Here is a 16,708-nt window from a genome sequence, read left to right as displayed (position 1 = left end):
GGGGGCAAGAGTTGGGTGGACTTAAGGGTGGGATGCCCAGAGCCCTCTTATTAAGACAGAGGGACCCTAGCGCTAGGGACCCAGATCTCCCCAACTCCCATCATAGAATGCTACTGTCAGAACTGGCAGGGGCCTTCAGGGTTACCTATGTCCACCCACGGCAGAATACGAAGGCCCCAGATATGGGAAGGGGATGGCCCGGAGCCACCGTGAGTCAACTGTACTCCCCAAGTCTCAGCCCTCCTGTGCCCCTCAACCCTAGCGCGATGGCTGCTGTTTCTTGTTGGGCCACCAGGGGGCGCTGGGCGGGCCGCTGCTGCCCCAGGCGGCCGTACCCGCTTCACGTTGCGCCTCTCGGCGGCCGAGCGCGCCAGGCAGAGCCGGATCATGTACATGAGCAGGCCTGGGATGCGCAGCAGGTCCATGGCGTTGCCGATAAAGGCTGAGGCAATGACGTAGTTCACGAAGAAGGCGCCGTTGTCGGGCAGGAACACACACCTGCGGGCACCAGGTGCTCCAGCACTGCACCCTTGGGGTGACCCGGTGGCCGCCTGCCCACTGCCAGAACTACAGCACCCACACTTCCACCACCAACATGCTTCTTCCATGTGGACACCCCCAGCTTAGCCCCCCAAGCACCTGTGCCCTGTTCCCCCCAGAGACATACAGAGTGGCAACAGACAGCTCCAAGAACTTGTGCCCCATAAAGACCCATGGAGAGAGTGCTCAAGACCACCTAAGGCTACTAGAATGTTCAGGGGAGAACTGTCCAGGACCCCCAAAGACAACCCAGTGAGACCCTCAAAGAACCCAAAGGCTGACAGCCCCAGGAACACCCAGAAGATTCCCCTACTTAGACCATAACTCAAGTTACCCCCAGAGTGTGACATGAGTCTCAGATACCTCCACAAACAAGCTTTGAGACCCTCCCCCCGACATCTCTGGGGGAGCCCAGGAACCTTTATCAGTGCCTGAGATGCCCCAAGTGTGACTCAAAGATCACCACAGATGGCCTAGAGCAAAACCCCTAGAGTTTGTGCCCACAGCCATGGTGCATGACCTTCAGTATATCCTCACATGATTCCCAGAGAAGATGCCCATACAGAACTCCACAGTCACATCTCTGAATAAAAGCCTGAAATTTTAGAGATGTTCCCAGAACTTGTACCGCTAAACATCCCAAAGTGTGAGTCCTTTAGCCTCCCCACCGACAGACACCCCCAGAGTTATAAGTTCAAGAGCCTCCCACACATACCCAAAAATATGGGCTCTAGAGACCTTCAGGGATACCCCTAGTAGCCTCCAAGACACTCCCTAAGTATGACCAAGACCTCCCTAGAGATGGTTCCCCAAACCTCCCAAGTGGAACTCCAGAGACGCCCATAGTTAGCCCCAGAATATGGGCACAAGACCCCCATAGAAACTACCAGAATGTGGACCCCCAAGCCCCAAATATACCTTGAGGGTGATCTTAGCATCCAAACAGGTTACCAGAGAGTGAACACCAACACAGACCCCAGGGACTTCTACCATGTATACACACCCAAGACACCTTGTGGGTGCCTTTGGGGTAACCCCGCCAGATCCTCTCTCTTCTTCCCCCTCCAGGGGTTGGAAGCTTTGTTGCACCCTCCCATGGGGCTGGCAATGTCTCTCAAGCATACCCACCCCTGTTGCCTGGTCTCTTTCCCCAGGGGCCCCAGTCACTCACTCAAACCGAATAGCTGCCTCAGCCAAGAATTTCTTATCAAAGAGCCAGCGGAAGAAGAGGTCCAGGCTGGAGGGAAGCAGAAGAGAGATGGGGTGGGAGCTGGAGTGGTGCAGAACATCACGGGAGGGGAAGTCCCTCCTCTGTGAGCCACTGGGGGGACTCCCAGACATGGGGTGGGTAGCTCAGGAGGCCTGGGTGTGGCCAGGCTTCCCATCTTGGGCCCCTTGCTTTGTAGGGGAGGTAGGGAGCCTGAACTGCTCTCCTCTCCCTATCCTGCAGTCCCCCTACCCTGGCTCCTGCCCCATCCTCCTCAACTCACCTGCTCAGTCCCAGCGAGGGTAGGAGCAGCACCATGAAGATGAGGAAAGTGTAGCACTTGTGCATGGTGGTCCTGTTCTCCCCAGAGCTGGAGGGAGGGGAGCAGGGAACGGTACAGGTCAAGTGAGCCCAGGCCCCAGACTTGCTCCCCCAACAAGGACAATGTCCAAGAGTGTCCCCTGGGAAGGGTAGACCTCCCAAGGTGAGGGTGCTGGGCACTACCCCTTCCCTGCCAGCTGTGGGACTGCCCAGGGCCAGGAGCCTGAAGGGCAAAGTGCTGCCCAGTGAGGACGGATCATTGAGGGCAGGCCACAGCGAGGTGTGGTATGAGTGGAGGCACCTTACCGTGTCCAGTGGGCTTCAAAGAAGGCTGAGTAGTAGACGATGGTGGGAAGCAGGGCCGAGAAGCACCACAGCAGCAGGGTGGGGAAGAACTGGGTGATGATGGGGTTCTGCAGCAGGGCACAGGGAGGTGTCAGGCAGGGCAGTCTAGGGGGCCCAGGTGGCTTTGCTTATGTGCCTTCTCCCCAGCTTGGCCCTGGGCCTCACAACTCTCAGGGCTCCCATGTTGGAAGTCCAGAACATCCGGAGGGCTGGGGTGAGGGTGGGGGCCAGGGCCATATGTATAACCCCAGGGTGAATAATACTGATAGTCGGCATTTGCTGAACATCTACTATGTTCTAAGCACTGTTGATGTACTTTCCATGTCTTAATCCTCACAATAATGCTGTTACCCCATTTGACAGGTGAGTAAACTGAGGCAAAAAAACATTCAATAGTTTCCCTAGCTAGCAAGCCATGAGGTAGGGATTTGAATCCATGCAGTCTGGGTCTTATCTATTATGGTATTATCACTCCTAGTGATTTGCAAACTGTCCTTCTTCAAACTCTGAGGTTCTAAAGAGGTATGCTCTATGTGTCGGAGGAGGGGTGAGGGGAGGCTAGGCAGACATGCATGCCACCCTACTGTCATCAGAGCAGCCCTGCTTTTCCACATTGGGTTTCACACCGATAAAGAGATCAGAATCCAAGTCCAAAAGCCACTGATCTAGTCGAACCTTTCCATTTTTTCAGTTAGAAAGACTGAGGGGTGAGGGAAGGGGACTTCTCTGAGATCAGGACTAAATGCAGGCTCTCTCTCTTCCCTGGGTGTTTCTCCAGGTGCTGCACACCTAAGGGTGGCCTCTCTGAGGGGGAAGGTGGCAGGGAGCCCAAGGGAAGTGCACACAGGGGTTTTTGGGAGCTGGTTGGTGGCACGGGGTTGGAACAAGCAGAACGGGCTGGGCTGGGCAGGTGGAAGAGGGATCAGGGCCTGGTATCTGTGTGTTGTGACCCAGCGTGGAAAGTGACAGGGGCATGGGGCCTCACGTTGAGGTACTCCACAGGCTTGGTGACATTGAACTTGTCCATGGTGGTGATGATGATGGCTGGAGTGGTGAGGAAGAAGAGGAGGATGAAGAGGACGACATTGATGACCAGGCAGCGCAGCCACCAGATGAAGCCTCGGATGGAGAGGTGCTCCCTGGAAAGGTGGGGAACCGGTCACTCCAGGAACCAAGGGCAGGATTGGCCCCCAGTGACACCAAGACACTCCCTCTCCTCTGCCTACCTACTGAGCCCACCCCAGGCCCTGGAAAGCCCGCCCTGACACCTGTTTGCTCACCAGTAGATGTTCTGGGGGTCAGGGGCATAGGACACGGTCCAGTTGGAGATGTGTAGGGACTCGCTGCAGGATGAGGGGCGTGGCTCCCCGCGGCAGGTGCAGCCCTGGCATTTACACACGTTGAAGTCCTTCAGGATGCTAGAAAGATGGGCACTGGTTACCACAGGCCCACCCGGAGGCCACACTGCTGGCAGAAGGCCATGAGCACAGGACAGGGGTCAGGGAGCCCTGGAGGGCTGCTCAGGGCTGAGGGCCGAGTTGGGGACTCACATGGCGGTGATGGTCTCATTGTGGAAGGTGACGAAGGCCATGCCAAGAGGCTTCTCATTCACCTTCTCCTTCTCCCGCTTGTAGTCTTCCTTCAGCTTCTGCTCCAGCTTTGTGTAGTACTCAATGGCCTCCACCTTTGTGGGAGGGTTAGGGACAGGGCCTCTAGTTGGATAGCCAGGCTGGGGCCTGCAGCATCCAGCCCACACTGACTTGGGGCTTCCTACAAGCCAGGCACTGCTCCTCTAAGCATTTTTTTTGGAGACAGGGTCTCGCTCTGATGCCCAGGCTGGAGTGTAGTGGTGGAATCTCAGCTCACTGGAGCCTCAACCTCCCAGGCTAAAGTGACCCTCCCACCTCAGCCTCCCAAGTGGCTGGGACTACATGTGTGCAGTACCATGCCTGGCTAATTTTTGTATTTTTTGTAGAGATCAGGTTTTGCCATGTTTCCCAGGCTGATCTCAAACTCCTGGCTCAAGTGATCCACCTGCTTCAGCCTCACAAAGTGCTGGGAATACAGGCATATGCCACCGCACCCAGCACCTCTAAGCTTTTTTATATGTATTACTCACTTTATCCTCACAACACTCTCATAAGGTGGGTACATTAACCCCATGAGGAAACTGAGGCACTGAGCAGTAGGCAACTTGCTCAAGTCCCCAGAGTCAGTGGGTACAGCACAACATTGTCCTTTTGGCTGACATTTTCTAATTTGAGGTTTGAAAACCTGGTCACTGTAGGGACATTAGACAAACCCAACAGTGAGAACTGAGGGTTCAAGGATTCCGGGGACAGGTGGGGACTCACTGAGGGCAGGGCCCCAGCCTTGCCTGTCCAGGACCTGTCCAACTTCTCCCGACTCAACAGCCAGCCCGCTTCTCCAGACTCAACAGCCAGCCCGCTTCTCCCGACTCAACAGCCAGCCCGCTTCTCCCGATTCAACAGCCAGCCTGCGTCATACCTGCTCACAACCTCGCACCACGCAGCAGCAGAGGTGGCCACAGGGCTTGGGGTTGATCATGGTGGGCACGTTCTCCTTGCTCTGGAGGTTTGTGAAGTACAGCTTTCCCCGCTCGGCCTTCTTCCTGTGGGACCCAGATGCCTGGTCACCTACATCTGGGGCTGGGGCTGGCTCAGCCTGGGGGTCATCTAGCTCACTCCCCAAGGACAGGAGCTGTCTTGTTCTTGAATTTGTTTAGCATACATGCTTCAGATGTGGCTGCATCCCAAGGTCTCCCCACCCATCCCTAGAGGGCCAGAAGTTCTTCCTGCAGGCTGACCTAAATTTCTCATACTGTAGCCAAAGAAGGGCATGTCCTCAGATGCAGTGGGGACCATGGGCCCCCCTCTCCCTTCACAACAAACTCTAACCTCCAGGCCTTTCTCTTTCCAGAGCTGAAATAACAGGCACTCCAACGAGTTGAATTAAAATCAAATGCCCTAAGAAAAAATCTAGAAGGGGAGCCTGTGTGGTAGCCAAGATGTCCTCCACCATGGCAGGGGGCCCTTGGTGTCACCCTCCTCTGCCCCCAGTCCCTTACCTCTCTGCATCGAGGAACATTAGGCGAGCCACGTTGTAACATGGGCGGGCTTCAAGAACTGTGCAGTTGGGGTAGGCTTCCCTGTAACACAGTCCATGTATCATCTTGTGCAGGGACTCCACCCACCTGCCCCTGACTTTCATCCATGACCCCATCACCTTCGAGAAACACATCTCCGGCTGGACGTGGTAGCTCACATCTGTAATCCCAGCACTTTGGGGGGCCGAGGCGGGAGGATCACCTGAGGTCAGGAGTTCGAAACCAGCCTGGCCAACATAGTGAAACCCTGTCTCTACTAAAAATACAAAAATTAGCTGGGCGTGGTGGCACATGCCTGTAGTCCCAGCTGCTCAGGAGGCTGAGGCAGGAGAATTGCTTGAACCCAGGAGGCGGAGGTTGCAGTGAGCCAAGATCGTGCCGCTGCCCTCCAGACTGGGCGACAGAGCGAGACTCCATCTCAAAAAAAAAAAAAAGACAAAAAAACCCACATCTCCAATTCAAGCTGCCTTTTTCTTAGTCTACAAAACTGAGAGTTCCCCAAGAGTAAAGCTTTGGAGTTCCTCCTCATGCTTATCTGAGTGGGGAAGTGGGAGCAGAAGGCCTGAGCACTGTGTGAGTGCAGACTGGGCTAACGAACCAGGATGTGTAGGGACATACTGCATGCGGGTAGGGAAGCCAGGGCTATGGGCTGATTCCTGTCCAGGGCTGTGACCTTTAGGTTGAAAGAAACTGCATCTAGTCATAGGCTATATACTTCCTTAAGCCTGTTCCCAGAAGACCTGGTCACAGCCCAGCACTTAGACTTGACAACAGACCAACCTCAACCAACACATAACCCAGTCTACAAAATGATCTCTAACTTTGGTCCAAGACAGACAAGAGATTGATCCTGACCCCTGACCAGGGTGAGACTGACCTGTAACCCTGGCCAAAGACTGACCCTTAAGCCCACCCTGGCCAAAGACTGACCCCAGACCTGTTACCCAGACCCAAGACTGACCTCCTAACCCTGACCCCAGACTCATCCCTACCTTGACTTAAGACTGACCAGAGAGAAACTGGCACTGACTCACTAGTACCTGGTACCGGGCAGGGCTTGAAGAATGCTTGCTGAGTGAAGGAATAGTTCATTTTTTTGTTTGTTTGTTTCAAATATTTTGAGATGGGGTCTTATTGTATTGCCCAGGCTGGTCTTGAACTCCTGGGTTCAAGTGATCCTCCTGCCTCAGCTTCCCAAAGTGCGGGCATTACACTAGTGAGCCACCATGGCTGGTGGGAATAGTTTCTTTTTGTTTTTTGTTTTGTTTTTGTTTTTGTTTTGTTTTGTTTTTGAGATGGAGTCTCACTCTGTCACCCAGGCTAGAATGCAGTGGTGTGATCTTGGCTCACTGCAACCTTCGCTTCCCAGGTTCAAGTGATTCTCGTGCTTCAGCCTTCCGAGTAGCTGGGATTACAGGTGTGTGCCACCACACCTGGCTAATTTTTTTTTTTTGTATTTTTAGTAGAGATGGGGCTTCAACATGTTGGCCAGGCTGGTCTCGAACTCCTGACCTCAGGTGATTGGCCCGCCCTGGCCTCCCAAAGTGGTGAGATTATAGGCATGAGCCGCCATACCCCAGCCTAATAGCATTTTTTTTTTTTTTTTTGAGGCGGAGTCTTGCTCTGTCGCCCAGGCTGGAGTGCAGTGGTGCAATCTCAGCTCACTGTAACCTCCACCTCTTGGGTTCAAGCGATTCCCGTCTCATCCTCCCCAGTAGCTGGGATTATAGGCACGCGCCACCACGCCTGGCTAATTTTTATGTTTTTAGTAGAGATGGTGTTTCACCATCTTGGCCAGGCTGATCCTGAACTCCTGACCTTGTGATTCACCCACCTCAGCTCCCCAAAGTGCTGGGATTACAGGTGTGAGCCACCGCGCCTGGCCAGTAGTTCGTTTTTAAATCTGATCACGCACTGTTCTTTGATCCTAATCCTTACTCTAGACTGAGTCCCCATCTTTTTATATTTTATTAAAATTTTTAGGTTGAATACAGTGGCTTGTGCCTGTAATCCCAACACTTTGAGAGGCTGAGACCGGAGGATTGCTTGAGGCCAGGAGTTCGTGACCAGCCTGGGCAACATAGTGAGACCCCATCTCTAAAAAAAGAAAAAAAAAATTTAGCCAGGTGTGGTGGTGAGTGCCTGTAGTCCCAGCTACTCGGGAGTCTGAGGCAGGAGCATCGATTCAGCCCAGGAGGTCAAGGCTGCAGTGAGCTGTGACCATACCCCTGTATTGCAGCACTCCTGCCAGGGAGACAGAGTAAGACTCTGTCTCAAAAAAAATTTTTTTTTTTTTTTTTAATGAAGGACCACCAAGTATCGAATGCATGAGTTACTGTTCTGAAGTATTAAGATAGTCCTCATAAACCCATGAGAATTTAGAAACTTAAATCTGGGATAGGGTCCTTGAAATGTACTTCCCAGGAGGCTAAAGACCTTTCCTCTGATATTGTTCCTCAAATCATTTGAGGTTTCCCCTTTGGAAGGGTGAGCTCTCATTCTCACTAAACTCATCTCTAATCCTCTAAATCCAACCACACAGGCCCCTTGATTTGCATGCAAGATATTTCCTAATTGTGCTGAGACAGTCTTCCAATCCAGACAGACCGCAGACTTGGACCACAAGCCCTGCCTAATCCTGACAATGAGCCCAAGGGCTGTCTCTTAGTCCTCACCATATACCCAGCCCTGTCCCAACAGCTTGTATATAGTAGGCGTTCAATACACATGTGGTAAATGAGTGGATCAATGAAATGGCTACTCCATAATGCTCATCCCAGTGATCCAAAAAACTCCAATTAGAACTAGAGCCTCCCTTACCCCTGCTTATAGGCTGACCTCTCCTAAACAAAACTAGAGACCAACCCCTGAAACACAACTAGGATCTTCAGCTTCCCAAGGGCACTGATCAGGTCTGGTTATACTCTGTCTCCCAGGCATGAAGCACACAGTAGGTATACAATAAATGTGGGCTGAATGAATAGACAGTTGACTAGTAGGGTTCACTCAGGTCTCTGTTCAAATGCTACCTTGTCAGAGTCCCTCCCTGTCTACCCCATTAGAAATAGCAACCCTTCCCAACCCCTTACCCTGCCTGCTTCCCTGCTGTGGTCTTCTTAGCACCTACCCCTTCTTGACACAGTCTCTATTACTAGTTCATCTGTTCCCTGTCCACCCCTCCCCACTAAAACGAAAGCAAATGAGGGCAGGTCTTTTGTTGTTTACTGCTATACCCCCAGCTCCTCCCCATGAAGGCACACAGCAGGTGCTCATAGATATTTGTATCAAAAAAAAAAACAAAAACAAAAACAAACACCAGATTTCAATACAAGCTGACAACTGATTCCAACTGGATGGTAATATTAAGATGTCACCTAATTCATTGCTACAAAAGATGGTATGAGAAAAAAAAAAAAAAGATGTCACCTAATTCTGAGTACACATAGTCCTTAATCCTGACCCAGAGTGCCCTTTAATGCTGATGACAGCTTGAACCTCAGATAGGACCCCAAATAGTTCTCTCATACTGACAAGAATGATCTAATTTTGATTGCTGTTTTATAGCCTGTATAAGGGCTGGGCTTGTTTCTAATTTATTTGTGCCTGGCACATAGAAGGTTGTCAACAATTGCATGTAGTATGAAAGAGTATCCATCTACTAATGCTGATCACACACCAGTCCTTAATCTTCTAACACAGGCTCTGGAATCTGACCCTGACCAGATAGATGTTCACTCTCAATCCTGCCCAAACACTATCTCTGATTGGATCACACACTGGCCTGACCCAGGACAATGAGTGAACTCTGATTCTGGCCAACTGACAGGTCTGGACCTCAGATTAAACCTTGATTCTTTACTTTCTTTCTTTTTTGAGACAGGGTCTTGCCCTATTACCCAGGCTGGAGTACAGTGGCACAATCACAGTTCACTACAGCATTAGCCTCTTGGGCTCAAGCCATCCTCCCACCTCAGTCACCTGAGTAGTTGGGACTATTGGTGCATGCTACCATGTCTGGCTAATTTTTATATTTTTTGTAGAGATGGAGTTTCGACATGTTATCCAGGCTGGTCTTGAACTCCCGGGCTCAAGCAATCTTCTCAAGGGGATTACAGGCATGAGCCACCACACCTGGCCTAAACCCTGATTCTGATGGTAGACTGAGCCCAAATCTCAACCTCAGTCTGGGCCATGATCCAGACCACCAACGTCCTTTATCATGACCACTGGCCAGCTCCTGATTCTGACCACAGACTGACCTCAGAGCAATCTCTGATCAGACCCTGGACTAGCTCCTAAAGCCGATCGCCATACTATGAACCCCCTGAGAACTCAATGATTTTTTTTTCTTTTTTTGGGACAGAGTCTCACTCTGTCACCCAGGCTGAAGTGCAGTGTCATGATCTCGGCTCACTGCAACCTCTGCTTCCTGGGTTCAAGCGATTCTTCTGCCTCAGCCTCCTGAGTAGCTGGGACTACTGGTACATGCCACCACGCCCGGCTAATTTTTATATTTTCAGTAGAGACGAGGTTTCACCAGTAGAGACGAGGTTTCACCAGTAGAGACGGGGTTTCACCATATTGGCCAGGCTGGTCTCAAACTCCCGGCCCTCAATGATCTTTTCTTTTTTTTTTTTTTTTTTTTTTAAGACATGGGGTCTCACTATACTGACCAGGCTGGTCTTGAACTCTTGGCCTCAAGTAATCCTCCCATCTTGGCCTCCCAAAGTGTTGGGATTACAGGCGTGAGCCACCGTGCCTGGCCTCTTCTATTTTTTATTTTTTGAAACATTTGAAACAGGGTCTTGCTCTGTCACCCAGGCTGGAGTGCAGTGGCACACACGGCTCACTGCAGCCTTGACCTCCTGGGTTCAAGCGATCCTCCCACCTCAGCCTCCCAAGTAGCTGGGACTACAGGCGCACACCAACACACCTGGCTAAGTTTGTTTTTTTTGGTAGAGATGGGGTCTTGCTATGTTGCCCAGGCTGGTCTTCAACTCATGGGCTCAAGTGATCTGCCCACTTTGGCCTCCCAAAGTGCTGGGATTACAGCCATGAGCCACCATGCCTGGTCTCATTCATTTTTTACAGTCCCAAAGCCCACCACAGTAACCTATGACTAACAGCACTCAAGAAAGTTTGCTGAGTGAACAGATGCCTGTGTGAGAGAAGCCTTAATCCTGTGATATAGAGACTGTCCCTACACACCCCCATGGAGTGGCCCTTCACTCTGATTCCCCACCCTATGAGCTGCACCCCAAAGTGCATCCCTAGTCATGGGGTGACCAGGTGAGTTCCCTCTTTGCCTCATTACACCACCTCCCTTTTTTCTAGTTTCTGGCCACCGGTCTGCTCTACCCACCCCAAGACATAATTCTAGAGCTGAAAAAGCCTCAGAGAATACACAGTTCAAGTTCTCCTGGACTCCTTGGAATCCACTAGAAACCAAGGAGCTTCTCCCTGTCACGTCTGCACACAAACTCCAGAATGCTGCTTTTAATTTTGAAGAAGCTATGTACTCCAATGGACCCTGGGTCAACAACCTATGACCCAGTCTGAGCCAGGAGGAGGTTTGGGGGTAGGGGGTTTGAATGACTCACTCTTCAAGTTTTTGTCTTATTTTTCCTGTTCTTAAAGGGGCCTATCACCCGACCCAAGTGCTAAACCACCCTGCAATCGGACATTTCTTCCTGGATCTAATCTCTATCCCACCCACGGCAGAGCTCCAGGTTAGGGTATAAGGATGTTCTTGGAGTTCAAAGGCAGAGAAGGCTCTGCAGCAGGGCTTGAGGGTAGAGGGAAGCGTGGCTTACTCACTCAAAATGCTTCTTGATCTTTTCTGACTCTGCATATTTGGAGATTCCATTGATGAAGAGGGTCCGCTTCACCTGGGTGACAGGGGAGTGGGTTTGCCTTCTGAGGCTTGACCCCAGCAGAGCCAGGGGATGTGAGGGGTGGAGGGCACTAGAGAAGGAGGCTTTGTTTTGAGTGGGTAGAGAAGTAGGTAAGCAGAGGGGAGCAGATGGGGTGGGAGGAGGCCTTAGTTATGGATAAGCCAGGTCCCAGGGAAAGCAGGGGAGTGTTTCTAACAGAAATCAGGCAGTGAGCCTAACAAGAGCCACGCTGTCCCATGCTCTTGAGGGGTTATAGAGGCAGAAGGGGGTACTACTTTCAGCTCCTTAGACCCCGAGGACCCAGCACAGTGGCTGGCATGGAGTAAGTGTCCAGTTCTGGCTTGGTGAGTGCATGTAGAAGGGGAAGGAATATTACTATCCTAGTATCAGCCACAGCTATTTCCCCAAGTGCTGGGCACAGCACGGCCGTTTCTGCGTATTCCCCACAACCTTGCGGGAGGTACTGTTATCCCATTTTACAGATGAGAAAATCATGGCTTGGGAGGTTATGTAACTTGCAAGATGGGAGCTCCTGAGCTCCTGAGCTGCTGTGCCAGCATTCAAACCTAGCTGACACCTTTTGGGGCTGAGACAAAAGAGGCCTGAAGGGAAGGGAAGGGAAGAGGCTGGGGGCGGGGCAGGACCTGGGCTCTGCTCCACGCACCAGATCATCCTCCTTGTAGCGCATCTTGGAGGTGTGTCTACGCATGCTGTAGACGGTGAGCAGCAGATACAGGAAGGCGAAGGAGGTGTGCAGCCATAGCAGGTTGTTCCTGAGAGGAGCAGAGAGGATACATGGGAGCCACTGGGGCTAGGACACACTCAGACAAGACACCTCAGCCTGTCAGTGTTAAACCCTTGATACAGACAGGGACCTCTACTGCTACCAGCCTTCTGGCACTGACTCCTCGCAAGGGAGGCCCACATCCCACATCCCCTAGACACCAAGATTCTTCCATTCCAATGAAAATATCCCTGATAGGTCACCTTTCTACGCCCTGCCCACTGGCTACAGTGTCTCCAACTGCCCCAGGTGGCCCTCCCTGGTTCCTGAGATTTCACCCTCCTCTTCTGTTTCCTCTTCATCCTTGGGTGATCCTCAGCAGGCATCTCCCTCTTCTGTCTCCAACCCAAGCCCTCAGGGATCCACAGCCATCCCTGTAGCCTCTGCTCCCATCAACGCGGCTGCCTTTCCTCCCTGTCCCACGTCATGGCCCAGACTCTGGTCATAGACCTTGGCCTGGCCGACCAGCTTTGCATCTTACCCTGATTTCAGGTTGGCAATGGTGGTTCTCCCAAAGCTGTAGGCATTGTTCTCTGGGGGGTGGGAAGAGGGAGAGGATGATGGTGGGGTCAGGGCACATCCCCTCCAGCCCCATCCTCTCTCCACCCTAGCCGTCCTGGCCCTCACTGACCCAGCAGGTCCCCTGAGAAGTTGACAGGCAGCACGATGCCTACGGAGAGGACGCCCACAACCACCAGCAGCCCGATGATGTGCCGCTGAAAGGACAGGTAGTGCACGGCATCGCCCCCACATTTGTCCCGGATCTCATCATCCCTGCAGCCGTACGGGGTGGACAGAGAAATTAGGTTAGGACCAGGGCAAGAAGGGGGCTGCAACTTGCCTGACCTCACCCACTCCACCCCAAACCCACCCTAGCTCCAGCTGATCTGGCAGTAGTGTAGGGCTGAAATGGGACTTCTTGGTCCCCTATTTTCTGTGAAGGGAGAGGGGAACAAGGGAGAAGAGAGGGGGAGGGAGAAAAAGGAGAAATGCATGGAGAAGGGGAGGGATGAAGGCAGAGGGCTAGAAGGAAAAAATAGTTAAAAAGAAGAGACTGCAGAGATAGGAAGGGGAAGAAGAAAAATGAGGAATGCAGAGAAAAGGGAAGAAAAAAGAGAAATATCTGAGGAGGGAGGAAGAGGAGAGAGGAGGAGGACCAGCAGGAAGAGGAGTGGTGAAAGAGGCAGAAGTGAAGGAAGGATGGGAGGAGGGGCAGCAGCACCTCATGGGTGTGGCTGAGCCTGGCGTAGTGAAGCCCGGGTACCCTTGGGGGAGGCCTGGGGGAGTGGGTGGTGGCAGTGCTGACCTGTCCCGGCTTCCTGCCTTTCTCAGTGCTCACTGCCTGCCTGCTGGACTCTGGCTGGATCTCCTGAGTTCTGCCTGCTGGACACAGGCTCTGCCTGCAGCTGGCTGGCTGCTCCCAGCCTACTGCTGCCCCCACCCACTGGCTGCACAGAGGCTGAGGCAGGGGCTCCACCCCTTCCCTCAAGGTGGGGCGGGGCAGGGAGAGAAGCGGGGGGCCAGGCAGGGGGTCACAGAGGAGTCAGTGACCTCCTCTGTCAAGTGAGTGTTCAGGGGACAGCAGAGGCTCAGGCCCCCGGGGCTTGGCTTTCGAGAGCAGGGAGGAGGGTGCTGGGCTGGCGAGGAGTGCTAAGGTCCTGAAAGCTGCTGGCTTCTGAATTTTGTAGGGAGATGCCAGGTTCTGAAGTTTCTCTCTTTCTTTACAACTTGAAGATGGTCCACTTACTTTATTCTGAAGATGGCTGTCAGCCAGGAACAGAAACCCTGGGGGAACAGAGGGCTGTCAGCAGGAGTCCCCAGCCCACCAACCCAAACCTCTCTTCTCCCTCAAGTCCCACCCATTCTCATAATTACCTCCAGGCACAGCTTCCACACCCCTCACTAAAAAAAAATCCTTATACCCTCAGAACTAGCTTATCCCCAAAAAGGGAGAGAGAGAGGGAAGGTCTCAGCCCTCAAAGAAAAAAGACCAACACTAAACAGGGTTATCTGTGAATCCTCACGTCCAGATCTACAGATTTCTGCAAACACCCTGTGGCTGTGTGGGCCAGGGTGGGATGGGTGGGGCTTGGGGTTCTAAGGTTAGCAGCACCTCCAGACCTCCGGCTAATAACAGTTTGCAACATGGCTGCCAAAAGTAGAGAAGAGGGCCTTGCTGCCTGAATTCCAGCTATTTATCCTCTAGCCTATCCTAGAAGGACTAAAGCCCAGGGTCACTGTGAGCTGCAAGGTATCTCCCCACCTCCGGCCAGGTGCGGTGGCTCACGCCTGTAATCCCAGCACTTTCGGAGGCCAAGGCGGGCGGATCACTTGAGGTCAGGAGTTCGAGATCAGCCTGGCCAACATGGTGACACCCCATCTCTTACTAAAAATACAAAAATTAGCTGGGTGTGGTGGTGTGCGCCTGTAATCCCAGTTACTTGGGAGGCTGAGACTGGAAAATTGCTTGAACCCAGGAGGCGGAGGTTGCAGCGAGCCGAGATCATACCACTGCACCCTAGCCTGGGCGACAGAGCAAGACTCTGTCTCAGGGAAAAATTAAAAAAAAAAAAAAAAAAAAAAAAAAAAAGATATCTCTCCCCTCCACCCTCCAGGCATGTAAAGGCAGAGAATGGGGATATTCAGGGGAGGGCTGCGCAGAGGGCACCCTGCCCCAAACTCCATCCAGCAGAAGGTCCAGACATAACACAGGATGGGGTAGAAAGGTCCCTTTCAGCCGTGATTCAGGACCATGCTACCTGTTGCCAATATCACCTGAGTCTGGGGACCATCTGGACACCTCTGGCTAGCAGATGTGACAACTTTGCCACCTACCAGTGTGAGTCCAACTCAGGAAGCTGAAGGCCATCTTCTGCTGGGCATGCTGGAAGAGCTGCCACCCCTAAGACTTGCAGCCCAAGAGGGACTGACCAGGGCCACCCCATGTCTAAGGATTAGAGTTCTGACTAGGCTCCTCACCCTCATGGAATTAATGATGGAGAGCCAGGCAGGTAACACCTGTGTGTTAGGTCTGATATGAAAGGGGTCTGGAGTCTGTTATGAACTGCCATTCATATGCCTTGTTGAAAGGGACCACTGCCATTCAGCTCCAATCCACAAGCAGGTCAACCGGCCCCACATGGCCAGGGGCCACCCACCTGCAGCCTCCGAGCAACATGACAGATTCTGTTTTTCTAGGCAGGGCTGGAGGGCTTATTATTTCTTTTTTTTGTTTGTTTTGAGATGGAGTCTCGCTCTGTCGCCCAGGCTAGAGTGTAGTGGCGCCATCTCGGCTCACTGCAAGCTCCGCCTCCTGGGTTCACGCCATTCTCCTGCCTCAGCCTTCCAAGTAGCTGGGACTACAGGCGCCCACCACCACGCCTGGCTAATTTTTTGTATTTTTAGTAGAGACGGGGTTTCACCGTGTTAGCCAGGATGGTCTCATCTGCTGACCTCGTGATCCTCCCGCCTCGGCCTCCCAAAGTGCTGGGATTACGGGCGTGAGCCAAGGGCTTATTATTATTTCTAAAACCATGACTATGGAAAAAAAGGTGGCCTTAGGATTAATCAGCAGAAGTGGGCACAAAACTCTTTATGGCAAACGAAGTTGGGAATTCATGAATGTTAGGGCTGTGCTAGTTTGGAGACTGTGACATAGAGGACAGTAGCCAGGAGTTCAGGGCCTGGGGGGTCATCCTGTGGTTCCCTGGATGAATCACTTTCTTTGCTGAGGAGGAGGCCAAACCAGCATCCCTGACTCCACATCACTGAAAGTGAAGGACTTCTCAGCCCATGTGCCCTGGGGGTGGGGTGGGGGACTAAGAAATTTGGGAGAGGGCACTCACATTGTCCCTTTGGTCGAAGTCAACGGAGCTGGAGACAGAGGTGAGACGCTCATACCGGTCATGGCTGTCCCCGTGCATAGCTGAAGCCACACTGGGGGTGAGGGAGATGAGAGATCAGAGAGCCTGGTGAGTCTGAGCCCCTGGGGAGCTGGGCTGAGTGCTCCAGAGCTCCAGGGCTATAGAAGGCACAGAAGGCACAGGAAGCGCAGAGGCTGAAGCAGAGAGGAATGACTGCCCTCTACCCTGCTTCCCTCAAATATGCCTCTTCCTTTCAGGGGGACTCAGGGTGGGAGCGGAGGTGGGCACTGATGCTGGGCAGTGGGGACTTGAGGGAGGAGGTAATCTTCATCATCTCCCTAAGGAGGCTGAAGCGAGAATGCCAGAGGGCCCTGCAGTTCCAGAGTTGACTGGCAGGGGCCGGGGGCGGGCAACGGAGCCAACATTATGCAAAGAGCAATGAGGAGGTGGAGGAAAGGATGGACCAGGAGAACCTGGAAGGGCTGGGGAGACTGGAAGGTCTCCTGGGTGGGACCCTACCCTCCGCTCCCCTCCCTCTTCCCTGACTCCAACAGCTGTTAACAACTCCAACTCCAATCCTATAGACACAGATGACAAAGTGACAAAAAAGCCCAGACTGGGGGGCTC

At 52.7% G+C, this 16,708-nt stretch overlaps 1 protein-coding gene and 1 long non-coding RNA gene across 11 annotated transcripts in view; one reads left to right on the top strand and one right to left on the bottom strand.

Annotated features, from left to right (window-relative positions):
• TMEM63B (transmembrane protein 63B) overlaps positions 1 to 16,708 on the bottom strand; it is a 28,337-nt gene that overhangs the window by 3,182 nt on the left and 8,447 nt on the right. For 8 of the 10 annotated variants that reach the window (XM_024248594.3, XM_063724811.1, XM_054557568.2 and 5 more), the window contains 15 exons: positions 16,064 to 16,154; positions 13,966 to 14,003; positions 12,850 to 12,992; positions 12,700 to 12,751; positions 12,099 to 12,207; positions 11,358 to 11,428; positions 5,502 to 5,582; positions 4,922 to 5,045; positions 3,964 to 4,097; positions 3,694 to 3,831; positions 3,399 to 3,552; positions 2,375 to 2,481; positions 2,031 to 2,117; positions 1,712 to 1,777; positions 336 to 498 (listed from right to left, as the gene is read on the bottom strand). In XM_024248594.3, the coding sequence (XP_024104362.3) occupies positions 336 to 498; positions 1,712 to 1,777; positions 2,031 to 2,117; positions 2,375 to 2,481; positions 3,399 to 3,552; positions 3,694 to 3,831; positions 3,964 to 4,097; positions 4,922 to 5,045; positions 5,502 to 5,582; positions 11,358 to 11,428; positions 12,099 to 12,207; positions 12,700 to 12,751; positions 12,850 to 12,992; positions 13,966 to 14,003; positions 16,064 to 16,154 (1,558 nt within the window). The remainder of the gene's footprint in view (positions 1 to 335; positions 499 to 1,711; positions 1,778 to 2,030; positions 2,118 to 2,374; positions 2,482 to 3,398; positions 3,553 to 3,693; positions 3,832 to 3,963; positions 4,098 to 4,921; positions 5,046 to 5,501; positions 5,583 to 11,357; positions 11,429 to 12,098; positions 12,208 to 12,699; positions 12,752 to 12,849; positions 12,993 to 13,965; positions 14,004 to 16,063; positions 16,155 to 16,708) is intronic. The other 2 variants (XM_054557571.2, XM_063724812.1) reach the window with 1 other exon arrangement.
• Positions 3,416 to 12,856, top strand: LOC134761516 (uncharacterized). The gene is made up of 3 exons (XR_010140215.1): positions 3,416 to 3,560; positions 10,875 to 11,269; positions 12,570 to 12,856. It is a non-coding gene; the product is annotated as an uncharacterized LOC134761516 (long non-coding RNA).

This window comes from Pongo abelii, chromosome 5, assembly GCF_028885655.2.
Source record: "Pongo abelii isolate AG06213 chromosome 5, NHGRI_mPonAbe1-v2.0_pri, whole genome shotgun sequence".
In the NCBI taxonomy this organism is placed as follows: Eukaryota; Metazoa; Chordata; class Mammalia; order Primates; family Hominidae; genus Pongo; species Pongo abelii.
Note: the sequence above shows the minus strand (reverse complement) of the source record. Positions and strands in the feature narration are given on the sequence as shown.